This window comes from Hippoglossus hippoglossus, chromosome 9, assembly GCF_009819705.1.
Source record: "Hippoglossus hippoglossus isolate fHipHip1 chromosome 9, fHipHip1.pri, whole genome shotgun sequence".
In the NCBI taxonomy this organism is placed as follows: Eukaryota; Metazoa; Chordata; class Actinopteri; order Pleuronectiformes; family Pleuronectidae; genus Hippoglossus; species Hippoglossus hippoglossus.
In genome coordinates this window covers 286,522-314,021 of record NC_047159.1, presented here as the reverse complement: position 1 = coordinate 314,021, position 27,500 = coordinate 286,522, and the positions used below count along the sequence as shown (strand labels likewise).

The following is a 27,500-nucleotide window of genomic DNA, read 5'->3' as shown; positions in this document are numbered from 1 at the left end:
TCAACTCCTTCAGGAGAAGGAGCGACATACAGGTGACCCACACACTTTAAAATTAAAAGGAATCTGGCGTTAAAAGAGACATAAATCTGAACAGGGCTTTTATTTTGAAATGTGTTACAGTTGAAGGAGGACAACATGGCGTTGAGGAGAACCATCAGAGAGCTGCAAAGAAGATCAGATGCTAAAGAACGAAGGTGACCGCCCAATAATCACACACCAGCTGATCAATAGAAAACAGAGTATTTACCCATCATGCCTCTGTTTGACCCCCACACCCCTGGTCAGGGTGCAGGAGCTATCGGAGGAGCTGCTCCAGAGGAGACGTCAGGATGAGAAGGAGGCTGAGGATCTGGAGAGCATGGTTCACTCTGTGGAGCAGAACCTGCACCTGATGACGGTACGCTGAACCACAGGTGTCAGGTGACCAGTTATCTGTGACTTCATGTCCCTCAAAGTGTTTCTAATATCATTCATAATATCATAATATCGTCTCTATCTCACTGGGGCAGCTTCAGACTGAGCTCCTCAGTTCTCTGGATCTTCTCTGGAGGATCAGACTCAGTTTGTCTTCCTCCTCCTGAGCTCCTGTATAAAGTCTAAGTCCAGGAGCAGTGTGAACACAGCAGAGGATCCTCCACTGATTCACTGAGTGGGGGGGGGGAGGAGCTTCTAACACGGGACACAAACATGAAGAAACTAAAACAAATGTCTCTGGTGAAAAAGAGAGAGTTTGTGTGTGTGGCCCCGGGGCCTCACAGTGAGATCACAGGAGCGTTAACATGAAGCAAGTTACTTTGTTCAAGTGGAAAACATGTGATTTCCCCCCCCCCCCCCCCCCCCCCCCCCCCCCCCCCCCCCCAGCGCATGAAGCCTGAGAATCTGCTGCTGAGTTGTTCAGGTGTGAAAGAGAGAAAATCTGGAGCCAAATCTCAGAGTTCATGTCTGAAAACAAGTGAAGGTGAGATAATATCTGTTGTCTTTGTACAAATAAAGTTGAATTGATGTGTGTGTGACAGAAGCGAGCGATGAAAGCAGAGAACAACGTCAGTAAACTGAAGGCGGAGCTTCAACAGCTGCAGGTAGTCAGAAAACTTCATTTGATCAGATTTATTAAAAACCTTTCCCATGATGCAAGTTGGAGTGAGTGTGTACATTTGTGTGCGTGTGCGCGTGTCAGGTGGAGGTGGAGTCTCTGCGGTCGGAGAACGATGGTCTGAAGGCAGCAGAGTCTCAGGTCGTCATGACGATGAGACAAACTGCTCTGGTGGCGTCTGAGTACCTGAACAAGATGGCAAGCCACGCCCACTCCTCCATCCGGTCAGTGTGTGTGTGTGTGTGTGTGTGTGTGTGTGTGTGTGCAAACACAAGGTAAACAGGTGTCTCGCCTAACCCTTTGACACTTATCCAATGTACAAATAACATTGGATCGATTAACTTCGCTCCTTAAACCATAAACAAGTTGAAAGATCCATAAAATAAAAACAGCTTCTCAAGATTTACTAAATACAACACACAGTAACTGGACCTGTCTATGACCTGTCTCTCTCTCACCTGTCTCTCTTCAGTCAGCTGCTGGGAGAGGCGGAGACTCTTCGTCTCGTGTCTCACCTTCTTCGTTCTATTGATAAAATCTCAGAGTGTTGAAGCTGTGATGGACGTGTGGGACGTGAGGACGTGAGGACGTGAGGACGTGGTCGTCATAGAAAGCTGCTTTGATGACATCACAGCAGCAGGTTGCTGATTGGATAGATTCTGTATCAGTGCCAGACTGAAGATGATGTCATGACGTTATTCTTCAAATATAAACTTTATTAAACAGTTTGTCAACGATGTTCTGAGATCAGGTTCTGTTCCATCATGTCGCTGTAAAACAATAAAACACAACATTCAGAACAGTCCTATGTGGACCTGTCTATAACCTGATTCTCCTCCTGTGTGGACCTGTCTATAACCTGATTCTCCTCCTGTGTGGACCTGTCTATAACCATGATTCTGGACCTGTGTGGACCTGTCTATAACCTGATTCTGGACCTGTGTGGACCTGTCTATAACCTGATTCTGGACCTGTGTGGACCTGTCTATAACCTGATTCTGGACCTGTGTGGACCTGTCTATAACCTGATTCTCCTCCTGTGTGGACCTGTCTATAACGTGATTCTCTACCTGTGGACCTGTCTATAACCTGATTCTGGACCTGTGTGGACCTGTCTATAACCTGATTCTGGACCTGTGTGGACCTGTCTATAACCTGATTCTCCTCCTGTGTGGACCTGTCTATAACCTGATTCTCCTCCTGTGTGGATCTGTCTATAACCTGATTCTCCTCCTGTGTGGACCTTTCTATAACCTGATTCTCTACCTGTGTGGACCTGTCTATAACCTGATTCTCCTCCTGTGTGGACCTGTCTATAACGTGATTCTCCACTTGTGTGGACCTGTCTATAACCTGATTCTCCTCCTGTGTGGACCTGTCTATAACCTGATTCTCCACTTGTGTGGACCTGTCTATAACCTGAATCTCCACCCACCTGCTAGTCATGCTGCTGACAGGTTTTGCTGGTGTTAGGAGGAGCAGCAGTAGACGGGCGACTTTGCGACGGTTCACCAGCAGAGACTGGTTCACCATCTGACACAGAGACAGAGGAGAAGTGTGTCAGGGTTCCTCAGGTTCTCAGAGGACAAATGTTCTGGACGTGGACGACTATGATGTGCTCATTAGAATATATTGATGCATCCTGATACATTGTTTTTTTTTTAAATGATCATTTTAAATTCAGAACAGGGTCCGAATATGATTCTATTTGAAACATAAACTAAAGTTTCAAGGTCTTTCTTGTCACCATACTCAGGTTCAATGAAATTGTAAGAGGCTTCTTTCTCCGAGAAATATTTATATACAGGTGTTTATATATAGCAGCATCAGTGTTCAAGAATCTCAAGACCAAATGTCTATTCTGAGACTGGGAGTGGGCGGAGAGTATCACCTGTCACAGGGGAGGAGACTAGAGAAGGGGAGGCTATATAAGTGTGTGTCCTCTTCAAAAACCTTTGTTTGAGACACTGCTGCCACACCAGACCAAAGGAAGGCCTGAAGCATTATTTCTTAACCTAGAGGATGCATTAACATAAACATCCATTACACCATCCTTCCTACCCTTCCTCCATCCCTTCATCAACTTCACCACTAATGAATGGGTAAATGGCTCTTGGATCCTTGTGTTTGAATGTGCACACCAGCCAGAGGTTCTATGGTCCAGTAATACTGAACAACTGAATCAAATAGAATTTATAGTCTTTTTTCAATCAGCAAATAACTATACAGGAGGAAGAGTAACTGAATTTTAGTGCAAACAACTGTAAACAAATGGAGCAAACACTCCCTGAGGGTGAGATGTGTGTAAATGTTGTTGTGAGAATGAACCCGGGTCAGAGGTCAGAGGTCAGAAGTTACCGTGGCTATGCTGTGGATCAGTCTGTGGACATCAGGTGGCAGCAGGAAGCTGATCTTCTCCAGCAGGTGGCAGTATTTCCTGAGCACAGCTCTGATCTACAAACACACAGCTGTTAGAATGTGACCCTGATGAAACGTCAGTGTTGACCTTTGACCCTGAGGAAACTCACCTGCTTGATGCACTGACTCTCACATTCTGTCAGTTTGTGTTTCAGCTCCATGATTCTCTTCATCTCGTCCTGCAGCTGCTGCCACACACATCATATTCATATATATATTATACATATAAACACTTACACACAGCATATATATGTATATGTATACCGTGTGTTTACCTGCAGATAGACGGGATGTATGGGTGTGTCTTTAGGTGTTTTCGGTTTGACGTTCACTTCCTGTAGAGTCGACATCATTTCCTGACTGATAGACGTCACCTGAGCCTCACACACCTGAAACAGTAGAGGGTGGAGCCTGTGAACGTGTGTGTGTGTGTGTGTTGTGTGTGTGTATCCACAGACTGTAAATAAACATGGATGGCATGACATCTCTATTGCCCCCTGGTGTCTGGCTGCAGTATAGGTTATAAACCTCCTCCATGTTAAAAGATGGGACATGGAGCAAACCACAAAATCAAATTAGACGTTAAATAAAAGTTTGTCAAAGATGTTTCTGTCACTTCAGGTCGTTCTTCTCTCTCTGATGTTTGTTCAAGTGTTTCTGATCACTTTGGTTTGAATTCGTCATGATTGACAACTGAGACCGACTCAGGATGGTTGAGAGTGTGTGTGGGCGGGGCCTCGATAACACGATCACTACTGCACAGACTGTAAATGACGTCATCACCACAAGATGGCACCGTTTGTATCTGAGATATTTAAGCTTCACTTCAGGAGTGTCGTCATCTTTATTAAGTCGTCATCAGTTGATGTATAACATGTATAACATATGTAACATATATATTCTACCTGACTGAGTTGCGTCAGTTCAGTTTCCAGCTGTTTCAGAGCGTCGTCATGTTTTTCCCGCCTTTTCTCCGCCAGACGTTGGATGATGTCAGAGCTCGGACACTCGACCACTGAAATAAAGAGGATGAGCTCCAGCTGTGATTGGTCGTCACATAGTGACACTCTCACTCCGATTTCATATCAAACTGAGTTTCAGTGGAACGTCTGTAGTTTTTCATCATTAAATACGAACCCACAGTGTGAGGAAGTCTGCTGACATCATCAACATCATTATCCACCTGCTGTCCCCTGCTGGACAAACAACACAACTACCTGAGAGACACAACAATGTCAACAGCTTGAGACTGTCTCTACCCGTCTGTCCCTACACCTCAGTGTCTATGTGCCTGTCTACCTGCTGTCCTCGTCTGTCCTCGTGTCACTCTGTCCAGAGAACAGAGACCTGGACAGTTGAACCTACAGACACAGAGAGACAGTCAGACAAAGCTACATTAGCTAACATAGCTACATTAACCCTTTGATACACAACATGGGTCAAATGTGACCCGGCTCAGTTTTTATTTTCTATATCTTGGCATTGAATGAATTTCATCATTCAGTATTTGGAGAAAGCCTGAGACTGGGAGATGTTGGTGGACGTGGGCCAGCGGCTCCCAGTCCCATCACATATAGTCACTACCACCCTGAGACCTGATGCTCTGGTCCAACACCCTGCTCCTCGTCGACTTGGTAGAACTGACAGAACCCTGTGAGGATAATGCTGATGAATAAGAGGAAAAGGCTGCGATGCAGACATGGAATGGGAGGCAGAGCATCGTGGCTGGAAAGCAATAGTTGGACCTGTGAAGGTCGGCTGCAGGAGTTTCATTCCAACATCCACCATCAGGTTGCTCAAAGATCTGGGATCCATGGACAGGTCCTGCTCCAGACCATGACAGAAACATCACACACTGCAGAACGCTGCAGCCAACGGCTCTGGATCAGGAGGAAAGATCCCAACTGGGCCCCAGGATGCTCGAGACCTGTACCCAGATCAACCTGTGGGGGGCCGGCCTCAGAAGAGGGTGTCTGGTGATTAAAAGGCCGAAACACCTGAGGACACTAAGGTACACAGCTGAAGACATGTCCCGAACATCCGATTACATCAACTAGCAGAAGGCATTAATTAGTGTGGCAGAACGTTCATTACGTATTCTCCATCTTGTCTTATTATTAAAAGGGAAAAGTGTTTAGTTTAAAAAGGCAAAGAGGTAATGATGTCCGATCTACTGAGCAGCCACATGGTTTTCATAGTACTTTCATAGTGCTGCCATACAAGCCAGTAGCCAGTCAGATTTACCTTTAGCCTCAACGTACTCTCAAGTTCGACCTGTATCATTGATTACAAGCCCAAAGCACGTGAGGGCACTAAGGTGCAGAGTTATGTCCCTAACATCGGCTGGTGGCCACTAACACATGCTAACATCTACGTCCAAACGTACACGTGATATTTAACTCTCGTCCTATAGTCTCAATTAGGTATTCCCCAATTTACTTGTTTTGATCATCAGAAATCCTTATTTTATTGTTTCCTTTGTTACTTTTTGAATAAAAGCCATTTTGTATCTCTACCCTTCTAATGCACAACATGGGTCAAGCATGACCGGTATTCATTTCCTGTTTTATTTCATGCATGAGTGGTTTCTTTGCTATATTTTTAAAATAATATATCTTATCATTTAATATTCTAAGTGTTCATTAAATATCTTGTTTTTGATTAACACAAATCATTATTTTGCTTTCTTACTTTATAAACAAATGTAAATTGTGTATTTCTACATCACTTTTAAACACACACACACACACACACACACTACAGTATGTATTCACTACAGGACACCTGCCATTCATTTCACACATCTGATGCATGTGAGTCTTATTTTACAATCCATTACTAGTGAGAAAGAGAAGCTAACTAGCTAACAGCTAGTTAGCTTCTTTTCTGGCTAGCTAACCATAACAATCAACAAGATAAAACTCCAAATAACAGTTTATACCTAATAGACTGATTGATATGCATTTGATTTTCTCTATCCAGAGTGTCAGTCTGGCTGCTCGCAATCATTTCAGACTTACGATTGACATGGTCACAAAGATGCTGGATGAAGAACAGGATGAGGAAGATGAGGAGGCAATTCTTTGTCTTGATTCTGAGTCTGAAATCTCTGAGGCTGAGGAACTAGAGTCTAGGTCCTAGACTTTGTTCTACAGGATCAAGCTGGAGATGGGGGTGAGTCTTGGAACCAGCTCTGCTGCATGAAGAAGGCTCCTTTGATGACATAGAAAATGAGTCCTCTATGTCATCAAAGGAGCCTTCTCCTAAATGAAGAAGGAAGAATAAGCTATAAAAGAATAAAGCAAAGAAACATCCAGCCATGCATGAAATAACACAGGAAATGAATACTGGTCATTTTTGACACACGTTGTAAATTAGAAGGGGTTTGCATAGCTTGTGTATCAAAGGGTTAACGTGACATAGCTACGTTAGCTGACAAAGCAACATTAGCTAACACAGCTGCATTAGCTGACAAAGCTACATTAGTTATCATAAACAAGAGCTCAAACTCAGACCTGGTCTAACTGACCCGGGTTATCAAAGTGACCTTTGACCCACCTGAGCATCGAACAGTTGACTGTAAACTGCTTTGATCTCACACATCATCCCAGAGACTGTTAACGTTTACCTGTCACCATGACAACCAGCCTGTGGCACCTTCATGGTCCACAGAGAAAATTGTACGTTCTGATCTCACACTCTCTCACACACTCTCTCACACACACACACACACACACACACACAAGAGAACCAATGAAACACGTTTGTCAGTAAATACTTTATTGATTTATTATAATTATTATTATTATAACTGATGTGATTAGACACTTTTACTACGAAATGTTTGTGATCAATCGTCAATATTCTGACATCTTCAACACTCAGTGATGTCATGCTCAGATTTGATCATGTGATCTCAGGGGAGCTCAGTCCCACTCGGTGATGTCACTGCTGCTGCTATCGTCAAGGTTACTGGCTGCATACTCCTTACAGATGACCTTTGACCTTAGTGCTTGCTTCCTGTTGTCATGGAAACAAAAACATGCTGAAAGCTGCATTTTCTCCAGAGCTGAAATGAATCTGAACTCACCTGCGATAGAAGAAGTTCGGACGAGTCCTGAAGGTGAGACAGTCGTCTGTCTGCTTCTCCTGCACACACAGAGAGAGAGAGACATGTGAGAGAGAGAGAGAGAGACAGAAAGACAGGATGTGAAGAACCATCTGGTGTATTACCCATGATGCAGTAGGGCTGGTCTTCAGTTCAGACTCTGCAGCGCCTCCTACAGGAGAACTGTTCTGCTGCAGAGCTGATGCCTCCTCAGGCTCCTGCAACTTCTCACTGTGAACCTCCTCACTGCTTCCTGTTCAGTCACATGACAGGACGCAACACGTCACATGACAGGACGCAACACGTCACATGACAGGACGCAACACGTCACATACAACTCTGACCTTCTACTGTCTTCTCTGTCGGTTCCTCCTCTTCCTCACTGCTCACACTCCTCTCCCACTGAATGAGACAGCCATCATCATGACATCATCATGACATCATCATTACATTCCACACCTGCTGTCATTAACACACTTGTCAGTCTGAGCTGCATCAGCCAATCACAACATCCTCCTTCTCACCTGGTGAGTGTTGCAGGTGAGTCTGCGGAGGTGTGTCCTCCGTTGTAGCTCTTCCCCCTGTGACCTCAGCAGGAGGATCTCCAGCCTATCAGATTGCTCGGTGAGTTGTCTAACCTGCTCCCTGTACTGATCCTTCTCCTGCAGGAGCAGCCGCACTTCCTCCTGCTGCTCCGCCCACGACGACAGCGCCTGCAACAATCAGAGAGATGGTTCTAAAAGAGCAGACTCCAAGCAGAGAACTGGAGAACCTTCCTGGTGTCTTGTGGTTTAACAGGGACAGGAAGTGACACATGGAGGTTGAAAACAAGAGACATGTCACTGTCAATCAGTGACATGTCAATCAGTCAATCAGCATCCACCCCACCCACCCAGGTGGATCAGGACTCCTCACCTTGTCTCTCTCTCGGATCACCTCCTCCAGCTGTCTGAGGGTTTGTTTGTTTCGTTGACGGTACATCCTGGTGTCTCCCTTCAGCTGAGTGCAGCACACTCCAGCTCCTCCTTCTCTTCCAGACTCTGAAAACAAACACACCCAGCATCACCCCGACCGCCTGATCTCACTGACATGTCTTCTACTTAGGAAATCAGACAGAAGTGAGACATGTGGACATTTACTTCAGCCTAATAATCAGACATGTTGTGTGCACGAGACAAACAGACTTCCTGGTTTCTGTCAAATTCAGCACTTCCTCCAGCTCTTTCACAATAAAAGCCTCCGAAAAGTTCAGGTGACAGAATTTTCTCAGCAACATTTGTAACTAAAGTCACCTCCTGTGGTTGTTTGTCTCCACCAATCAGAGCCGTTTTAGTCACCTTCCTTTTATTTAAGATTCATATGAGGTCACTGACCTTTGACCTTTGACCACTGGAATCTAATCAGTTCATCTTTGAGTTTAACTTAAGCTTGTACAAAATTTGAAGAAAGTTCTTGAGGTCTTGTGTTCACAGGAATAGGACGGACGACCTGAAAACATGAATCCTCTGGCCACTAGGTGTCACCAGCGCAGAGGAATAAAGTTTGTGTTGTTGAAAGGAATGAAATTGGTTCTGACCCGAGAGCTCTGGTCCTCTGCTCTGTGGAGATCTCGTCTCAGTCTCAACACTGTAGTGAGGAGGTTCATCTGAGGAGCAGGATCTCCTTCCTTCTCCTCTTTCTTGTCCGTGTTTTCTTTCTCCTCTTTACTCTCCTCCCTCTTCTCCTCCCCTCTGTTTGGATGGAAGAACGTCTCCGAGGGCAGAGCCAGACTCCTGCTCTGAAAACACACCTGTCAACAGTCAGTCGCTGAGCTACTCACATGATCGCACATAATTCTGGTCATGTAAAGTATCAACTCTTTTCTTTCTTTTCTCTTCAAAGTGACATTTTTAAACACGGTGTCAGATGATGTCTGGAGAATGAAAGCAGATGAATTTTCAGTAAGATTACTGAAAGAAGCTGAAGTGAGATCACCAGCAGGGGGCAGCATCTGAGATTTGAAGACAAAATATTATTTGTGAGTATTATAAGTGTGATGTTTTGAGGCTGAAAGAAACTGAAGTCAGTTGAGGTGTAAGAAATTAAAACTGTTGATTTGTGTTGAACCTGAAGAAGCAGAGGTGAGTTGAAGCGTTAATTAACTTCTTCTTTCTTCGGTTTATTGGCGGATGGCAACCAACGTAAAGGTGCATCACCACCACCACTCATATTAAATCAAATATTGTTTCTGCTTCAGATTTACTGAGTGAAATGTCCATGACTTCTTCATGATTCAGTTCTTAGATAATAAATCCACCTTCATTGCTCTTTATTCCTCTGTGTGCTGGTATCTGCATGAAATATTCATATTTTGAAATCGGATTCTCAAATATCTCATTAAATCTTATTGTTGATGAAAATGACTTTAACAACATTAATGCTGAACATGAATCTGTTCCCAGAACAACCTCCTGTTTTCTAACTCTTCACTGTAATGCTGCTGCTCTCGTTAGCATCTCCAGCGTGTGAACTGACAAATGATCTGATCCCTTTCACTGAAAAGTCTGGTTTAATGAAACCAGAACCTGTTCTTCCTGTGATAGGATCTTTGGATCATCTGTATAGGGTTAGGGGTCACAATCATATGATGTTTGAAATCTATCTTCCACCAAAACTGCATTGTTGCCACAAGCTTTACGTCCTTTTTCCAAAAAAAGAAATCAGTAAACAGTGCTCCTTCTTCTTTGTTGGGTTTATTGACGTTGGTTGCCACCCGCAAATGAACTGAACAAAGAAGAAGGAGGAAATATTAAAGAAGAAGAAAGATGAACAGGATGAAGAGTTGCAGTGTCAGACTTCACCTCCTGCAGTGGCCTCAGTGTTCGTCGTCTCAGCAGTCGAGTCTGACTTTCAGCTTGTAGCACTGAGTTTTTGACGCTCCACCTGCACACACACACACACACAGAGAGGTCAGAGGTCATCAGCCCTCTCTAGGGGTGATAAGAGGTCAGAGGTCAGCTCACCTCTATCTGCAGGTCTCTGTTGGCCAGCAGGGCGTTGCTCCTTTCCTGGTTCAGAGTGTTGATGTCGGCCATCAGACTGTAGTTGTGATCTCTGAGCTGCTTCACCTCGTCGCTCAGCCGCTCGCGCTCTTCCCGGACCTTCTGCACCCGCTCAGTCAGCTTCCTCAGCTCCTGGTCCCGCAGCTGCTGCTGCTGAGACCACGCCTCCTGGTGGCCATAACAAAGCATGAAGGTTTAGCAAGTCAGCAAAGAACTTCGTGAGCTCCTTCTCTACCTCTTCCTTAGTAACGTGGTTGCTATGCCAACCTGTTCCTTTGCGACAGAGCAAGCCATTTGGCGGCGTCTCCTCTCTTCCTGCAACGCCCTCTGCAGGCGGCTGAGCTCCGACATCAAGAATTGAGTCAGACCAGATTCTCCTGCTGTGTCTAAATTAAAGAGACATTATAACAATTGAGACATGGAGGGTAAGGCAGACACAGAGACAGACAGACTAAAAGACAGACAGACCAATGAGGATGCTGAAGGTCTTGTTCGGCTCCTTCCCAGTTATTCGACTGTACAGTTGAGGATAATCCAGTTCCAGACTCTCCAGGAAGGCTGTGTAACCTTTGACCCCTGTCCTCTGTAGGATGTCCAGCAGGGCTCCTGTAAAGGAGCATTTGTTACCTCTAGACTGGATTACTTAATTCTTTATTTTCTGGATGTCCCAGTAACCCTTTCCCCCCGTCTGCAAACCATGGCTCAGTTTGATCCAGACCCAGAACACCTCTTTTGGACTAAATTACGGTGCGTTGGTCTGGACCGTGGTCTGAGGGAACCTTTCACACCTGAAATTTGGGTCTAGACTAAACTGAAAAGTCTGTTGGTGTGAACGAGTCCTAAATGTAAGAATAAAATCTGGGAGAAGGTTTGAGTTCTTATAGTAGCAGATGATGCATTTCTTACCAACTTTTCTCCTCCTGATGACGAGGGCGGGATCATTGAAAAGCTGCTCCTCATCCTCAGCACAGATGACCTGACAACAGCATCACAAAACAACAAATCAGAGAGGGAGGAGCAGGGACAGGTGGAGGAGAGAAGGAGGAGTTACCTGACACTGTCGGAGGTAGGGGGTGATTCTTGAAGGTTCGATTGTTTTGATGAGCAACATCCTGTAATCATCCAACTGTAGCCAACAGATGTCATCCTCACTCACTGAGTCCATGATGAGTAATCTGATTACTGCAGTAATATGAGTATTCACTTCTGTGAGGTACACACTACGCGATGAGTACACACTAGCACACAATGGACACTCGCACCGACACCGTCTGTCTCAGTCTGTTTCTGAGAAGGAAGTCTCTCCTCTCACTACCTGTTTTTGCCTCAGTCTCCTCCCTCTCTGACTGGCACTGATGCAGTTCACTGACCAATCGTGTCACATCGGGTTCTGTTAGTTTACTGACGATGTGGTTCTGTTAGTTTACTGACGATGTGGTTCTGTTAGTTTACTGACGATGTGGTTCTGTTAGTTTACTGACGATGTGGTTCTGTAAGTTTACTGACGATGTGGTTCTGTAAGTTTACTGACGATGTGGTTCTGTTAGTTTACTGACGATGTGGTTCTGTTAGTTTACTGAACCACGTCCATACATTTTATTCATTGGCTGTTTATGTCGACACAAAGAGGAAGAAGTGAAAATGAGAGAAGTCAGAAGAGGAAACAGAAACTTTTTCACATTTGACTTTGATTCCTGAAGTGAAACTAAACTGGCGGCTGTTGTGGGCGGCTGCGGCTGAGGGGTAGAGCGGTCGTCCTCCAACCAGAAGGTCGGCAGTCCGATCCCCAGTCTGCCCCATCTGCATGCCGAAGTGTCCTTGGGCAAGATGCTGAACCCTGAATTGCCCCTGATAGAACAAGGTGCTGCTAATAGATGCTCTGTGATGTGTGTGTGTGAACAGGTGAACGGCAGAAAGTGCTTTGAGTCAGCAAGACGAGAAAAGATCTTTATAAATACAAACCATTTCCGTTTAAACCAAGAAAAGCAGAATGTGTCAAACTGAGAAGTTACGGACGGAGAAACCAGAAACCAACAGGATGGTCCAAATGTCACCTGTGTCCTCGCAGTCCAGTGTCCTTACAGAGTCCCCACAGTCCACTGTCCTTACAGAGTCCTCACAGTCCACTGTGTCGTCACATTCCAGTGTCCTTTCAGAGTCCTCACAGTCCATAGTGTGTCCTTACAGTCCTCAGAGTCCAGTGTCCTTACAGAGTCCTCACAGTCCATAGTGTCCTCACAGTCCTGTGCCCTTACAGAGTCCCCACAGTCCACTGTCCTTACAGAGTCCTCACAGTCCACTGTGTCGTCACATTCCAGTGTCCTTTCAGAGTCCTCACAGTCCATAGTGTGTCCTTACAGTCCTCAGAGTCCAGTGTCCTTACAGAGTCCTCACAGTCCATAGTGTCCTCACAGTCCTGTGCCCTTACAGAGTCCCCACAGTCCACTGTCCTTACAGAGTCCCCACAGTCCACTGTCCTTTCAGAGTCCTCACAGTCCATAGTGTGTCCTTACAGAGTCCTCACAGTCCACTGTGTCCTGACAGTCCAATGTCCTTACAGAGTCCTCACAGTCCAGTGTGTCCTTACAGTCCTCAGAGTCCAGTGTCCTTACAGAGTCCTCACAGTCCACTGTGTCCTGACAGTCCAATGTCCTTACAGAGTCCTCACAGTCCAGTGTGTCCTTACAGTCCTCAGAGTACAGTGTCCTTACAGAGTCCTCACAGTCCACTGTGTCCTTACAGAGTCCTCACAGTCCACTGTGTCCTCACAGTCCACTGTCCTTACAGAGTCCTCACAGTCCACTGTGTCCTTACAGAGTCCTCACAGTCCACTGTGTCCTCACAGTCCACTGTCCTTACAGAGTCCTCACAGTCCACTGTGTCCTTACAGAGTCCTCACAGTCCACTGTGTCCTCACAGTCCAATGTCCTTACAGAGTCCTCACAGTCCAGTGTGTCCTTACAGTCCTCAGAGTCCAGTGTCCTTACAGAGTCCTCACAGTCCACTGTGTCCTGACAGTCCAATGTCCTTACAGAGTCCTCACAGTCCAGTGTGTCCTTACAGTCCTCAGAGTCCAGTGTCCTTACAGAGTCCTCACAGTCCACTGTGTCCTTACAGAGTCCTCACAGTCCACTGTGTCCTCACAGTCCACTGTCCTTACAGAGTCCTCACAGTCCACTGTGTCCTTACAGAGTCCTCACAGTCCACTGTGTCCTCAGTCCACTGTCCTTACAGAGTCCTCACAGTCCACTGTGTCCTTACAGAGTCCTCACAGTCCACTGTGTCCTCACAGTCCAATGTCCTTACAGAGTCCTCACAGTCCAGTGTGTCCTCACAGTCCACTTTGTTGTTACAGTCGAAGTCAAACATCAGTTGTCACAAGTGTGAAGACACTGCTTCATGTAAACTTTCTTTATTACAAAACCATCAGCTCAAAACCATCAAACATTTCAAAGTAAATTAAAACTTCTCAACATATTTTAGTGCAACATGAGGCTCTGACCTGATTTACTTTTCTCCAACTGCAGAAAATCTACATTTTTTCTTTTTAAAGTGACATGTTTTTTTTGACTCTTTAAAATTCTCGTCAGTACATTAAAGGTTTTATTTCTTGTATTATATTTATTTTTACTGGTTGTTATCTATGAGCTCTGAAACCAGATCTGAAATGTTTTAAGATTTTTAATGTTACAACGAAAACTAAAACTGAACGAGAGTAGGAATGTTTTTTGTCATCTAATGAAAAGTCATTTTTTAAACTAATCTCAAAATGAATCTGAAGAAATCAGATCATTTCAGATGAACAGCTGTTGAACCAGGATAAAGAGGAGCATTGAACTGATCTGAACATGTGATCGTAGATCTGTGTGATCAGGGTTCTACTGGCCGGTTCTGGTCAGCGGCGGATGCGTTGATTCCTGAGAAGTGATTGGCTGGCGCTCCTGACGTGTCACACATCAGCACAGATCCCTGGAGGAGAAATTAAATATTTTCATGAACATTGACTCACCTGAGCAGGTGAGAACACTGTCACACACTTCAAGATAAACACGTGTTGTATTTATAATTGATTATATTGATTGTAACCCTTTTTACTTCATTACAGGCGACTCGTGTCCATGAGAGCTTCATTAAGTTTGATGTTGTGTCTTATTGGTTTCATTAAAACAAGGTGATAAAATGTGTCCTTTTGTTTATCCACACATACAAGATTAAAACATCTAATGAGGAAAGAGATGGGGGGGGGGGGGTATTCCATCAAAGTGGCTGAACACTAATCCTGGTTTTCTTTGATAATTCTGGTTTATTTAAGTGAGAGATTCGTTCCGTGACTCTGGCTCAAACCAATTCGTGCTCAATCACCATGGTAGCTTATACTTTAGAGCTAGCCTGCTCAGTACCAGGCATTCGGTTGAAACAAGTGTTTGTCAAAGTTTAGTTGAACTGTTTATTAGGTACTATTTTCAAGCTGTGAGAAAAAGAAATGAAAACATCACCAATTCAAAGTCGACTGTGACTGTGAATTTATTCTGACATCTCTTTAACTTCTGTTTCTCCAACCCTCATTTCATTCTCAGGTTCTCTTTCTTTGATACTGAAGTATTTGTACTTTATCTTGTTGCCACGTCCTTGTTTGTGTTTGTTGCGATGTGACAGAATAAAGTTTATTGGGTCAGTGAGTCAGAGGCTTCACACAAACTTCATCAGGCTCATTCACAGTAAATGTTCTGTAGTGATTTCCAACAGATCTGATATTATACAGCTTCATATCCACAGTCTGAAGTTGAAGCTAATTCAAACAGAACCTTTTCACTTAAGCCAGGATTAGTTAAGCTACTTTGATGGAATAACCCCCTCGAGGACCAGTAGAATAAAATATGGAAAGATTTGATGACATCTAGTTCTAATCTCGCTGGAAAAGAGACCACAGAAATCTGACACTGAAACGTCTGTGACCATTGACAGTGGTTGTTATGAAGTTATTTTTTATTTATTATTATCTAGTGGCTGTTAGTGGTACCGTAACTTTTATCATCAAATCAAACTTTACCTACACGAGTTGTTTATCTCACCTGTGCTCTCTGTCGCCCCCTTTCTTTGATTTTCTTCAGCTTTGCCACTTCTTCCTCCTCTTCCTCCTCCTCATCCTCCTCCTGAGTGGCTGGGCGAGCCACAGTCTTCTCTGTTATTGGCTGGATGGTAGCAAGGAGGGCGGGGACAGTGAAGAGTGACAGGAAGCGGGCCTTCAACAACTGGTAGGCGGGGTTACTAGAGAAACGCTCTGTCACAAGCTCACGCACTGCCGCCACAAGCACCTCCTCCTCCTCCTCCTCCTCCTGCAGGACGTCAGAGCTGACAGAGGGAGCTGCTGGGAGAAACAACAAACACCTGAGAACACACCTTAAGACCCACCTGACCTGAGAACATGTACTAGGGCTGTTACGACAACCGCATTACTGAAATACCACGGTCATGTGATGCCTATCGTGAGGTTGACCCCATTACCGTCATCACTGCAAATGTTTTTCTGTTTTTTTGCTGGAACTGCATATGGCTGAAAACTAATTAAGTGGTGGTACTGAGGGGGGGGGGGGGTATACCAAGCCGGGGTACCAGGGCAGACACCAGGGAGTCATGCACAGCTCTCCACTGTCCCAGGCACAGGGCAGACACACCGTCAAACCATCGCAGTTCCAGCATGTACCTGTCAGATGAGCGTTACCTGGCTGCTCTGCTGATCTGAGAATAAATCTGAAAATACACCTGAATCCATGTAGTTTTGGTGAGAATACACAGTATTAGAGTGAAGTAATTGAATATTTTTGTAAAATCTCTTTTCTTTGGACGGTCCCTGCGCACTAGTCTCACAGCCTGTCCATAGAGAGGATGGCTCATATTGATAAAAACAGGCTTGTAGCCTGTTGTCCACCTTACTACGGTGGGAAAGAGGCGGCGTTTGGGTTTTAACAACGTTTCGCTTATGATTTATTGATCCGAGTAATCTGACTTCGAGGTCACACAAATCATACAAATTAAATATCAAAATCAAGTTCGGCCCTTGACCCGTTGTTTCATTTCCTATTTTTGATCTGAGCAAAAAATCCAAACTACGAAAACACACCGTTAATTGTTTTTTGGTATCAGATTCATAAATGAATAACAAAACAATGACTTGTTTTTAAAATTGTCCGATTTGGGTTTTCTAATTGAATATAAAAAGAACGAATGATACACGGATTCACCTGACCAGAGAAGTCGCCTGGACGTCAGGTGAGTTCTCCAGCCTGTACCTGTCAGATGAGCGTTACCTGGTTGCTCGGCTGGTCTGAGGTCAGAGGTGGAGTCTGGCAGGTCGGGTGGAAGCTGACTGGAGGTGTTTTCTGAACTGTTGTCAGACACGATTTTGGTTTGGCAGTGCCGAGGTTCAGAGTCTTGACGCAGCAGCTGCAGAGATGATTTGGTCAAAGAGTTTCTGGCCTGAAGCAGCGCACTGAGCGTGCTCAGAGTGCTGGCAAATGGCGGCAGGTAGGGCAGAGCCACGCCTGCTCCTGGTACCACCACCCCTCTCCGCCCACTCAGCCAATCACGCACTGCTTCCTGAGGCTCCAGGAACATCAGTGAGGGGTTGAACTGAAGCGCCTCCCTCCTGAGGGGAGGTGGCTCGGCCTCGTCCACTCTGATTGCACCCTTATAGGGCAGGAAGATTTTGGGAGGAGTCTGAGGGTAACAGGAGCGGAGGGGGAACAAACCTGGGCTTGGGACAGGTTTCAGGGGCTTAGAAGGATGAGTGGGTGGAGCAGGGAGATTGATGGGGATGGTCAGGTCATATGGTACAGGTGGTGGTTTGAATCTCAGAGGAGGCGTGTCCAGTTGGTGTCTTGGACTATTCCCAGGTGGAGGTGGAAAAGTGGGGTTCGGCACTAATGCCTGCTGATGGGGTTGGGGCGGGGCTAGTGCGAGTTGGACCAGACCACCAGGAGTCATGACCCATATCGACTGACCAGGAAGTAAATGCAGTGTGGGTTGCTCGGGGTGATCGACAGTTTCCTCTTTAGAGCGAGACGTACGAGGGCGAGTTTTTGAAGGAGAAGACTTCCTCTTCTTTTTTGCTTCGTCCTGGAAACAAAAAACAGGAGTCAAACAGGAGGAGACATGTGAGGACAAGATGGACAAATAGGAGGCAACAGATCAAACCTTGGCTACAGTCGCATTCTGCAGCTCCCTGGCCTTCTGACTTAGCTTCCGAACCCTTTTTCCTTCCTGGGTTGCACCTGTATCAGCCTGGGCCCCGGGGTCACCTGTCCCATCTGTACATTGGACATCCTGACTGCTCGTCACCCCGTCCTGCTCCTGCCGCCTCCTTCGTTTTATTCCTCTGCTGGGATGTTTGGGAGGCGTCTCTGGGACGGGGTCAGATTTACAGTGTTTGGGGTCTGGCCGTTTGGGGGCAGAACTTGGTTGACTTGGGGGGGGGTTAGTATGAATAAAGTAGTCATGGTCCCTGTGGAAAGAAGCAGATAAGCTTGAACTTAAGAATGCAGTGTGATGCTGAGGAGGAGGGAGGACCCCAGTCTGAGGGGGAGAGTTTGTTTTCTGGGTCTCAGTCATCTTTCGGGAGGATGAAGCAGATTTCTTCCTGTTTTGAGTCTGAAACAAGCAAAAAAGCTAAATCAGTTTTATTCGGAATCACCATCATGTGGTTGTTTGTCTCCACCAACTAAAGCAGTTTCAGTCCACACACATTTTGTTTCCCTTAGACTCATGAGGTCACCGTGACCTTTGACCTCTTAAATCTAATCAGTCCCTCTATGTGTCTAAGTGAACGTTTGATTCTAGTTAAGTCTCACAACAGGAAATAGTAAAAATGTGGTTACCTTGGCTTTAGTAGCTTCCTTCAGAGCTCTGGCCCTTTGACTCGGCTTCAGATTCCTCCGTCCTTCGTCATTCACACCTGTCGTACCACTGGAGGAAGGGAGAGGACGGGTGGCGAGGGTTGGGAGTACGAATGGAACAGCTTGTTGATTGGCCAGTGTTGAACCAATTGAAACAGCTGGGTTAGGGGAAGAGGACTGGTCAACTTTGAAGCTCTGAGTCAATGGTACAGTCTTTTTCTGGACTAAGGCGGAGCTGGTAGGACTCTGGAGCATCGGCACCATGGAGACAGGAGGAAGAGGAGGAGATGAAGAGGTGAGGACGCCCACAGGAGGAGGTCGGCATGGAGACAAATGGGATGTGTCGGAAGAGGGAGCAAGAGGTTTCTGAGGTTGGAGAAGAGGATGAGGAATGAAGACACTCTGAGGAAATGACAGATGAGACATCTGAGGAAGACCAGGACGATTCTGAGACGGGATGCTAGGAGGGAGAGTCTGAGGGGGTAGATTCTGAGGTTGGTGCAGATAAACTAATTGCTGTGTTCTGAATGGTTGTTTGAGCATCATTTGCTGCTGTTGCAGAGTGTGAAGCTGCGTCAGGATCAGTTTGTGCTGCAGGTCTAACTCCTTCTGCTGCTCCCTCTGCTGCAGGATTCCTGCAACAGTGCGCGGATCCTTCCTGCGGACAGACGAAGGGTCTGGGGGCGGAGTCGGAAACACCACTTTCTTCTTCCTCTGCTCTATCATCTCCTTGCACCCGATGACGTCCACGTTCATGGTCTGCAGCAGCAGCTGGAAGACAGGAGTAGAGGAGAGCTTGGTTTTCTCTCCTTGTTCCCTCAGGGCATCGGCCACAGTCAGTCTGGTTTGAGTCGGGATCAGCAGGTTACCAATCCAGGGCATCACGGCAGCCTGGAGCTTGTACCTCAGTACCATGTCCATGGATCGGCCCATCTGTTTCCCTTTTGGCCGGAAGCCCCGTTTTTTCCACTCGGCCGCCTGGTAGTGCAGGTGGGCTTGGAGCTGGTCAGGTGACACCATCATCATGGTGCTGCTTCTGTGACGTTCCTCCCACTGCAGCTCTGGTGGATTTGGTCCAATGATCACAGAGCGTCCAAACTTACCCACGATGGTTGAGCGGACTGGCTTCCCTCTGTGGCCATCGGAGGAAGAAGGTATCGACACTGGTCTAAAGTGTAGGAAGGAGAAATGTTCTGCTTTATCATCTGGAATCCACTCAGTCATCGAAGGGCAGGTGTACTCTTCCACCTCATCCTCTACATGTGCAGTCCTATCCACTTCAACGACCTCCTCCTTCTCCTTCTCCTCCTCCTTCTCCTTCACTTCTTCTCATCATTATCACTGTCCATGTACTCCACCACCTCCTCCTCCTCCGGCTCCTCCTCACTGCTCAGCTCCTCCTCCTTCACTTTCCTCCTGATGTTTACCTTCTTCCTCTTCTTTCCATCTCCACTTGTTTGTGGGTTTTTAGCTTTTCTATTTTTCTGTTGACACAGAGTTACATCAGTCAGAGGCGGTTCTCATGTATGTGGAATGTTCTATCCCTCGGTAAGACCCTTAAAACATGGAGACTTAAACATTATTCTGCTTTATTTTCATTCCTCTTTTCAACATTAATCATATTTTTTCAACTCAATACATTTTCTCTTGACTGAAGTTCACTCTAGGAACTTAGGTGTGAAAATTATCACCTCAGCAGGACAAAGTCTCTGTCTGCTCACTTTCCTCCATTCTCTCAGACACTGAGCATCGTAACGTTGAGGAATCTCAGCGGCGATCTTCGCCCAGCGACCTGACACATAGATGGACATTTATCATCAGAGGATGTTGAAGACACTGGACAGGACAATACCCATAGTAGTCAGCATCAGGCTCTCAGTAAATGTGTGACACTCACCGACGCCATATTTCTCCACCAGCTGCAGCAGCAGCTCTTGCTCCTGTTTGTCAAATGCTCCTCGCTTCGTCCCCGACTTCAGACAGTCATGATACCTGCACACACACAACACATGAAGAGGAAGAGATCAAACACATTCTGTCTCTATGATCCTTCATCCAATCAGGACTCACCTGTCTCTGCAGGCGCTGTCGGTTCGTCCAGGAACCTCCAGCCGGATCTTCCACCAGTTCTTCTCCCCGTGACGTGAGACAGCTCGCAACAAAAGCTGAGAGACAGACAGGCAACAGTTTGAGGTGATGATGTCTCTAAAAACTGTCCACAATGAGGACACTTTTTATGATGTTTCCTGGGGACAGGTATTTGTTAAGCTACGCCAGGTGTTCCTGTAAGCCCCGTCAGCTGCCAACCTGGTCTTCCTGTTTGGTCCACAGGCCTTTCTTCAGGCTCGGGTCCAGAACCTGGTTCCACCTGTAGATCAGCTGAGGGGGGTCACGACCCTCCATGAAGTAACTCACTGAGAGACAGACAGGTGGACAGACAGACTATCAGTGAGATGGAGAGACGTGATGTCACAGTGATGTCACAGTGATGTCATTACTCTGAGTGTAGGGGATAAAGTTTCCGATCCTCATCTTGTCCACCAGATCCCGGAGAAGAGCGTCTTCATTGGGCGTCCAACTACCTCGTCTCAACGAGTCTGACACAAAACGCTGGAAAGTCTGAAGACACATGAAGGCTGTCCTCCCCGTCTTAGAGACAGACAGACAAACAGGTGAGACAGACAGGTTAGAAAGACATACAGTAGAGATGGACAGACAGGTGAGAAACAGACAGATGTGTGAGAGACAGAAAGGTTACAAAGACAGACTGGTCCTAACCCCCAGCTCCTCAGCGATCTTCTTCCAGTGTCTCTCTCGGTGTCTCCTGCTGATGTCTCTCAGCTGCTCCACCTCCTCCTGACTCCATCCAACCTTCCTGATTGACGGGTGAAGGAAGTTCTGCCAGAAACACTGTATGTCATCGGCCTCCCGCGTCCCTTCAAACTGACCAGAGAGGACACGTTGTTACTGGCAGGCTGACGACTGTTTCTTCGTCAACACGTGATTAGTTGAATCTCAGATTTACATCAATGTTGGAGATTTTTTCCCAGTCATGTTCCTCGTATCGATCACCAATCAGCTCCTCCTCCTCCTTCGTCCTTACCAATCAAAGTAAGAGAATGACACGGTCAGTGACACATGTCAAACATCATAACTCATGCAGTTGTATATGTACACTCTGAACCCAGACCCAGACCCAGACCAGGACACAGACATGGACCTGGATCTGGATCCAGACCAGGACACAGACATGGAGTAGACCTGGACACAGACCAGGACACAGACATGAACAGACCTGGATCCAGACCAGTTCAAAGACCTGGACCTGGAAACAGACCAGGACACAGACCTGGACCGGACCTGGACCTGGATCCAGACCAGGGGTCTCATTTATAGCCGTTGCATACGCACAAAACTGGCCTGAAACGAACGTTATTTATTAGTGACATCACTGCTGTCCTATAAAATGTCTCTTCACCTCCACCTCACTAACAAACACCTCGATGTCAGTGTCAGAAAGTTTTGCTTCCTCTTCTCATCGCTTGATGCCGCGACTCCGTCAGGACTCACTGGACTGTGATTTATAAAGTGAACATTGCGTTCAGGTGTGCGTGTGCATGGTTTTATAAATCAGAATTTTCTTTTACGTACGCCATTTCCGGCTTTTGTGCGCAGGTACACTTTTAGTATGAATCCCACGCACTGTTTTATAAATGAGACCCCAGGACACAGACCTGGACCTGGGAACAGACCAGGACACAGACATGGACCTGGATCCAGACCAGGACACAGACCAGCTCTGACAGTCTGACCCTGTTTCTGGATGGACTCATACCTGAGTTTGTCGATCTCTCTCTCCAAACTGTCGATCTGCTCTCGGAGCTTCTGCCTGTTTGTCTCCTCTGCTGACGACAACTTCTGACTCAGGTAGTCCACCCTGACAGAGAGACAGGTGGGATATAGAGACAGGTGGGATATAGAGACAGGTGGGACAGAGAAACAGGTGGGACAGAGAGACAGACATGCCTCATGAAGGCCTTTTCTAAACTGCAGTGGATATTTTCCCTTCTTTTTATTCAAATATCTTCATCCAGAGGAGAAACAAAATTGACTACAATTACTCAAACCAGCATGTTGAGCCAGTAGGGGGCAATAAAGTATTCTTCATCGATCTGTCGAACACCAGAAAAGAAGCTGTGGTCTGGGCAATGTTGTTATATTCAGGGGCTGCATCCTACGGAGGACCTGATCTACGCAGGCGACGTTGGTTACATCCTGAATCAGCCGCGTACACTGTTTCAGCGAAACAAGACGGTCTTGTCTTCTTAGTGCACCGCCAGCTTGTCCCGCCCCTTTTAGTCATAGCCTAGCAACAGAGCTACAGACTAAATAGTTTTTCATTAAAAATACTTTTTTTAAACATGTGTACCATTAGCTGATCGGTTAAGTACTTACATTTACAAATAAATGTTTCTAATGTTTTTGCCTGGCTTGTTGCCACCATTACCTCTTTCAGTCCATTACAGAAGCACAATGAATCATGGGATGTGTTGGGCCGGGAAGGATCCACCCAGTGAGCATCGGCTGCTCGGGGTTGGAAGGACACATTTGTCGGAGCCTTAAATTGGGACAGTCTAGTCGCAATGCTGTGATCAGTCTTCAAATGCGACCTCAAAAGGAAGGGGCCATGAATTGAGACCTAGCTTGTGAATGTCGGTGATGTGGAGCAGTGATGCTAAATGTAGCTGCTAACTTGTAATTAGCAGGATGTCAGTTTGACAACAGTGTGATGAGACTCAGACGTACAAGTGGTTACGACGACAGAGATGGAAGACATGTCCTTAACGGTGAAACGTTACCTGGAGAGTTTGGGCTGGACAAGTCTCCTTAGACTGTCTCTGGACACTGAGTCGATCAGAAGAGTCTTCTGCCAGCTCTCCCTGAAGACACAGTGAGGACATGAAGACACAATGATGAGACCTTGAGGAGAACAAGAAACATGAGGACACAGTGTGGACATACTGAGGACACAGTGACGACATGAAGATACAGTGATGAGACCGTGAGGACAACAAGAAGACATGAGGACACAGTGAGGTCATACTGAGGACACAGTTAGGATATGAGGACACAGTGAGAACGTGAAGACACACTGAGACCATGAAGACACACTGAGGTCATACTGAGGACACAGTGAGAACGTGAAGACACACTGAGACCATGAAGACACACTGAGGTCATACTGAGGACACAGTGAGGACATGAGTGCACACTGATGACGTAGAGGACATTAAAATATTTGTCTTCTCACATCGTTTAATCTTGACTTTATTTTCGTCCAGACATCCTATCATCCTGCTGCTCTTCTCCTTCGTCTCCTGATTGGCTGGAGGACCCTGGACAGACAACAAGAAAACCTCATTGGTCAGCTGTTATAGGTCTATCTGTTTCTGTTCCTGTCTGTCCACCCCTCTGTCTGTCTGTCAGTTCTTACCAGTCCGGTCTGTTTGTCTTTGAAGTATGGTTTCAGGAAGCGACCCAGGTACATGTTGATTGGCAGCTGGTAGGAGGAGGGGGCCGGCTGTTCTCTGGAAGGCTCTTTGATTGGTCCAGACAACTGAGACACAAGTTCCCTCTACAGACAGAAAACATGTTATCAGTACTTACATGGTTGTGTGTCAGTACTCACCGGTTGGGTGTCAGTACTGACCTGTTGTCTGTGGTTGTGTGTCAGTACTGACCTGTTGTCTGTGGTTGTGTGTCTGTGGTTGTGTGTCAGTACTGACCTGTTGTCTGTGGTTAAGTGTCTGTTGTTGTTTGTCAGTACTGACCTGTTGACTGTGGTTTTGTGTCAGCACTGATCGGTTGTCTATGGTTATGTGTCAGTACTGATGTGGATGTGTGTCAGTACTGCCATGGTTTCTCTGGTTGTGTGTCTTTTGTTGTGTGTCAGTACTGACCTGTTGTCTGTGGTTGTGTGTCTGTGGTTGTGTGTCAGTACTGACCTGCTGCCTGTGGTTGTGTGTCTGTTGTTGTTTGTCAGTAATAACCTGTTGTCTGTGGTTGTGTGTCAGTACTGACGTGGTTTCTCTGGTTGTGTGTCTCTTGTTGTGTGTCAGTCCTGACCTGTTGTCTGTGGTTGTGTGTCAATACTGACCCGTTGTCTCTGGTTGTGTTTCAGTACTGACCTGTTGTCTGTGGTTGTGTGTTTGTACTGACCTGTTTACTGTGGTTTAGCATTAGTACTGACCTATTGTCTGTGGTTGTGTGTAAGTACTGACCTGTTTACTGTGGTGGTGTGTCAGTACTGACCTGTTGTCTGTTGTTGTGTGTCAGTACTGACCTGTTGTCTGTTGTTGTGTGTCAGTACTGACCTGTTTACTGTGGTGGTGTGTCAGTACTGACCTGTTTTTGTTGTGTGTGTCAGTACTGACCTGTTGTTTGTGGTGGTGTGTCAGTACTGACCTGTTGTCTGTTGTTGTGTGTCAGTACTGACCTGTTGTCTGTTGTTGTGTGTCAGTAGTGTCTCCAGCTGACACAGAGTCTCCTGCACCACCTGCTGGTAAACCAGGTTCATCTGAAGACAAGACTCAACAGAGAGAGAAATACCCAGCTCACTCTGGAGACACACACACACACACACACACACACACACACACACACACACACACACACACACACACACACACACACACACACACACACCACACACAAACCACACACACACACACCACACACACACACAGTTAACAACAGTGTGTAGTTACTTGTGTAGACTTCTTGTTTGTGTTACTGACCTCATCACTGCTGATGATGATGTTATCACCATCTAAACAAACAGATCAGACATTAACCATTTAGAATCATCCCCATTTTAAATTATCCAACTAAATCATGATTTCATATAACCAGTGAAAGACAGACAGGCACCTGACAGACAGACAGTACCTGACAGACAGACAGACAGACAGACAGACAGACAGACAGAAACAGACAGACAGACAGTAACAGACAGACAGACAGACAGTAACAGACAGACAGTAACAGACAGACAGACAGACAGGCACCTGACAGACAGACAGACAGACAGTACCAGACAGACAGACAGACAGTACCAGACAGACACCTGACAGACTGACAGACAGACAGACAGACAGACAGACAGGCACCTGACAGACAGACAGACAGACAGTACCTGACAGACAGACAGACAGACAGACAGACAGGCACCTGACAGACAGACAGACAGGCACCTGACAGACAGACAGACAGTACCTGACAGACAGACAGACAGACAGTACCTGACAGACAGACAGACAGACAGACAGACAGACAGACAGACAGACAGTACCTACAGACAGACAGACAGACAGACAGACAGACAGACAGACAGTACCTGACAGACAGACAGACAGACTGACAGACAGACAGACAGACAGACAGACAGTACCTGACAGACTGACAGACAGACAGACAGACAGACAGTACCTGACAGACAGACAGACTGACTGACAGACAGACAGACAGACAGACAGACAGTACCTGACAGACTGACAGACAGACAGACAGACAGACAGACAGTACCTGACAGACAGACAGACAGACAGACTGACAGACAGACAGACAGACAGACAGACAGACAGACAGACAGTACCTGACAGACAGACAGACAGACAGACAGACAGTACCTGACAGACAGACAGACAGACAGTACCTGACAGACAGACAGACAGACAGACAGACAGACAGACAGACAGACAGACAGTACCTGACAGACAGACAGACAGACAGTACCTGACAGACAGACAGACAGACTGACAGACAGACAGACAGACAGACAGACAGTACCTGACAGACAGACAGTACCTGACAGACTGACAGACAGACAGACAGTACCTGACAGACAGACAGACTGACTGACAGACAGACAGACAGACAGACAGACAGTACCTGACAGACTGACAGACAGACAGACAGACAGACAGACAGTACCTGACAGACAGACACAGACAGACTGACAGACAGACAGACAGACAGACAGACAGACAGACAGACAGACAGACAGACAGACAGTACCTGACAGACAGACAGACAGACAGACAGACAGTACCTGACAGACAGACAGACAGACAGTACCTGACAGACAGACAGACAGACTGACAGACAGACAGACAGACAGACAGACAGTACCTGACAGACAGACAGACAGACAGTACCTGACAGACAGACAGACAGACTGACAGACAGACAGACAGACAGACAGACAGTACCTGACAGACAGACAGTACCTGACAGACTGACAGACAGACAGTACCTGACAGACAGACAGGACTCTGGGGTCCTAGCTTGTTCTCCAGGTTCTCGATCTCTTTCTGGATTTTTTCTCTTTGAGCCAACAGACCTGCAGCAGACTGAACACAGATGTCTGTCTTTAAGTAACACTGGGGACCCTCAATAATGTTAGCTTAACTACAGTTAGCTTAACTACTGTTAGCTTAACTACTGTTAGCTTAACTACTGTTAGCTTAACTACTGTTCTCTTAACTACTGTTCTCTTAACTACTGTTCTCTTAACTACTGTTAGCTTAACTACTGTTCTCTTAACTAATGTTCTCTTAACTACTGTTAGCTTAACTACTGTTCTCTTAACTACTGTTCTCTTAACTACTGTTAGCTTAACTACTGTTAGCTTAACTACTGTTCTCTTAACTACTGTTCTCTTAACTACTGTTAGCTTAACTACTGTTAGCTTAACTTCTGTTAGCTTAACTACTGTTCTCTAACTAATGTTCTCTTAACTACTGTTAGCTTAACTACTGTTCTCTTAACTACTGTTCTCTTAACTACTGTTCTCTTACTTCTGTTAGCTTAACTACTGTTCTCTTAAACTAATGTTCTCTTAACTACTGTTCTCTTAACTTCTGTTAGCTTAACTACTGTTCTCTTAA

The 27,500-nt window shown here is 46.1% G+C and overlaps 4 protein-coding genes and 1 long non-coding RNA gene across 6 annotated transcripts in view; 2 read left to right on the top strand and 3 right to left on the bottom strand.

The window, feature by feature from the left end:
- Positions 1–10,451, top strand: part of LOC117767761 — a 19,151-nt gene extending 8,700 nt beyond the window's left edge. Inside the window, exons 2-3 of the long non-coding RNA XR_004614938.1 lie at positions 5,437–5,440; positions 10,441–10,451. This is a non-coding gene — a long non-coding RNA (uncharacterized LOC117767761). The remainder of the gene's footprint in view (positions 1–5,436; positions 5,441–10,440) is intronic.
- The window catches only part of LOC117767748 (endosome-associated-trafficking regulator 1-like), a 22,373-nt gene extending 3,513 nt beyond the window's left edge, over positions 1–18,860 (top strand). Inside the window, exons 6-12 of the mRNA XM_034595599.1 lie at positions 1–32; positions 121–194; positions 286–397; positions 1,017–1,079; positions 1,178–1,317; positions 1,566–1,657; positions 18,848–18,860. The exon at positions 1–32 is cut by the window's left edge and continues 53 nt beyond it. Coding sequence (XP_034451490.1) covers positions 1–32; positions 121–194; positions 286–397; positions 1,017–1,079; positions 1,178–1,317; positions 1,566–1,644 — 500 coding nt within the window. The 3' untranslated portion in view covers positions 1,645–1,657; positions 18,848–18,860. The remainder of the gene's footprint in view (positions 33–120; positions 195–285; positions 398–1,016; positions 1,080–1,177; positions 1,318–1,565; positions 1,658–18,847) is intronic.
- Positions 1,798–6,673, bottom strand: LOC117767749. 2 transcript variants are annotated; one of them, XM_034595600.1, is made up of 8 exons: positions 6,532–6,673; positions 4,649–4,872; positions 4,417–4,526; positions 3,787–3,900; positions 3,622–3,699; positions 3,452–3,547; positions 2,195–2,626; positions 1,798–1,898 (listed from the first exon to the last, which is right to left on the bottom strand). In XM_034595600.1, the coding sequence occupies exons 4-8, from the start codon at positions 3,862–3,864 to the stop codon at positions 1,824–1,826; spliced, it is 759 nt and encodes a 252-aa protein (XP_034451491.1). In that variant the 5' UTR covers positions 3,865–3,900; positions 4,417–4,526; positions 4,649–4,872; positions 6,532–6,673; the 3' UTR covers positions 1,798–1,823. The 2 variants fall into 2 exon arrangements, with proteins under 2 accessions (XP_034451491.1, XP_034451492.1); XM_034595601.1 differs by having other exon boundaries at positions 3,622–3,696.
- Positions 7,256–12,154, bottom strand: LOC117767756 (caspase recruitment domain-containing protein 9-like). Its single transcript, XM_034595612.1, is given in 14 exon segments — positions 7,256–7,531; positions 7,602–7,660; positions 7,745–7,872; positions 7,964–8,021; positions 8,144–8,332; positions 8,535–8,629; positions 8,632–8,659; positions 9,196–9,396; positions 10,460–10,539; positions 10,618–10,828; positions 10,928–11,046; positions 11,129–11,266; positions 11,567–11,636; positions 11,712–12,154. Coding segments are annotated over 14 exon segments (1,584 nt in total). The 5' UTR covers positions 11,826–12,154; the 3' UTR covers positions 7,256–7,437.
- The window catches only part of LOC117767611 (snRNA-activating protein complex subunit 4-like), a 13,986-nt gene continuing 770 nt past the window's right edge, over positions 14,285–27,500 (bottom strand). The window contains exons 2-21 of the mRNA XM_034595395.1: positions 26,867–26,963; positions 25,350–25,381; positions 25,049–25,171; positions 24,047–24,187; positions 23,864–23,948; positions 23,412–23,493; positions 22,388–22,489; positions 21,578–21,650; positions 21,331–21,495; positions 21,051–21,201; positions 20,860–20,966; positions 20,623–20,717; positions 20,450–20,544; positions 20,244–20,344; positions 19,980–20,036; positions 18,535–19,881; positions 17,855–18,307; positions 16,969–17,776; positions 15,733–16,028; positions 14,285–14,629 (exon numbers count right to left, since the gene is read on the bottom strand). Coding sequence (XP_034451286.1) covers positions 14,531–14,629; positions 15,733–16,028; positions 16,969–17,776; positions 17,855–18,307; positions 18,535–19,881; positions 19,980–20,036; positions 20,244–20,344; positions 20,450–20,544; positions 20,623–20,717; positions 20,860–20,966; positions 21,051–21,201; positions 21,331–21,495; positions 21,578–21,650; positions 22,388–22,489; positions 23,412–23,493; positions 23,864–23,948; positions 24,047–24,187; positions 25,049–25,171; positions 25,350–25,381; positions 26,867–26,963 — 4,509 coding nt within the window. The 3' untranslated portion in view covers positions 14,285–14,530. The remainder of the gene's footprint in view (positions 14,630–15,732; positions 16,029–16,968; positions 17,777–17,854; positions 18,308–18,534; positions 19,882–19,979; positions 20,037–20,243; positions 20,345–20,449; positions 20,545–20,622; positions 20,718–20,859; positions 20,967–21,050; positions 21,202–21,330; positions 21,496–21,577; positions 21,651–22,387; positions 22,490–23,411; positions 23,494–23,863; positions 23,949–24,046; positions 24,188–25,048; positions 25,172–25,349; positions 25,382–26,866; positions 26,964–27,500) is intronic.

Excerpts from the sequence above, each read along its gene's own strand:
- LOC117767749 (XM_034595600.1), bottom strand. The coding sequence starts at position 3,864 with ATGATGTCGACTCTACAGGAAGTGAACGTCAAACCGAAAACACCTAAA. Across the intron at positions 2,627-3,451 it reads TGATCCACAGCATAGCCACG|ATGGTGAACCAGTCTCTGCT; the intron begins GTAACTTCTGAC and ends TCTCTGTGTCAG. Across the intron at positions 1,899-2,194 it reads TTATAGACAGGTCCACACAG|GACTGTTCTGAATGTTGTGT; the intron begins GTCCAGAATCAG and ends AGGTCCACATAG.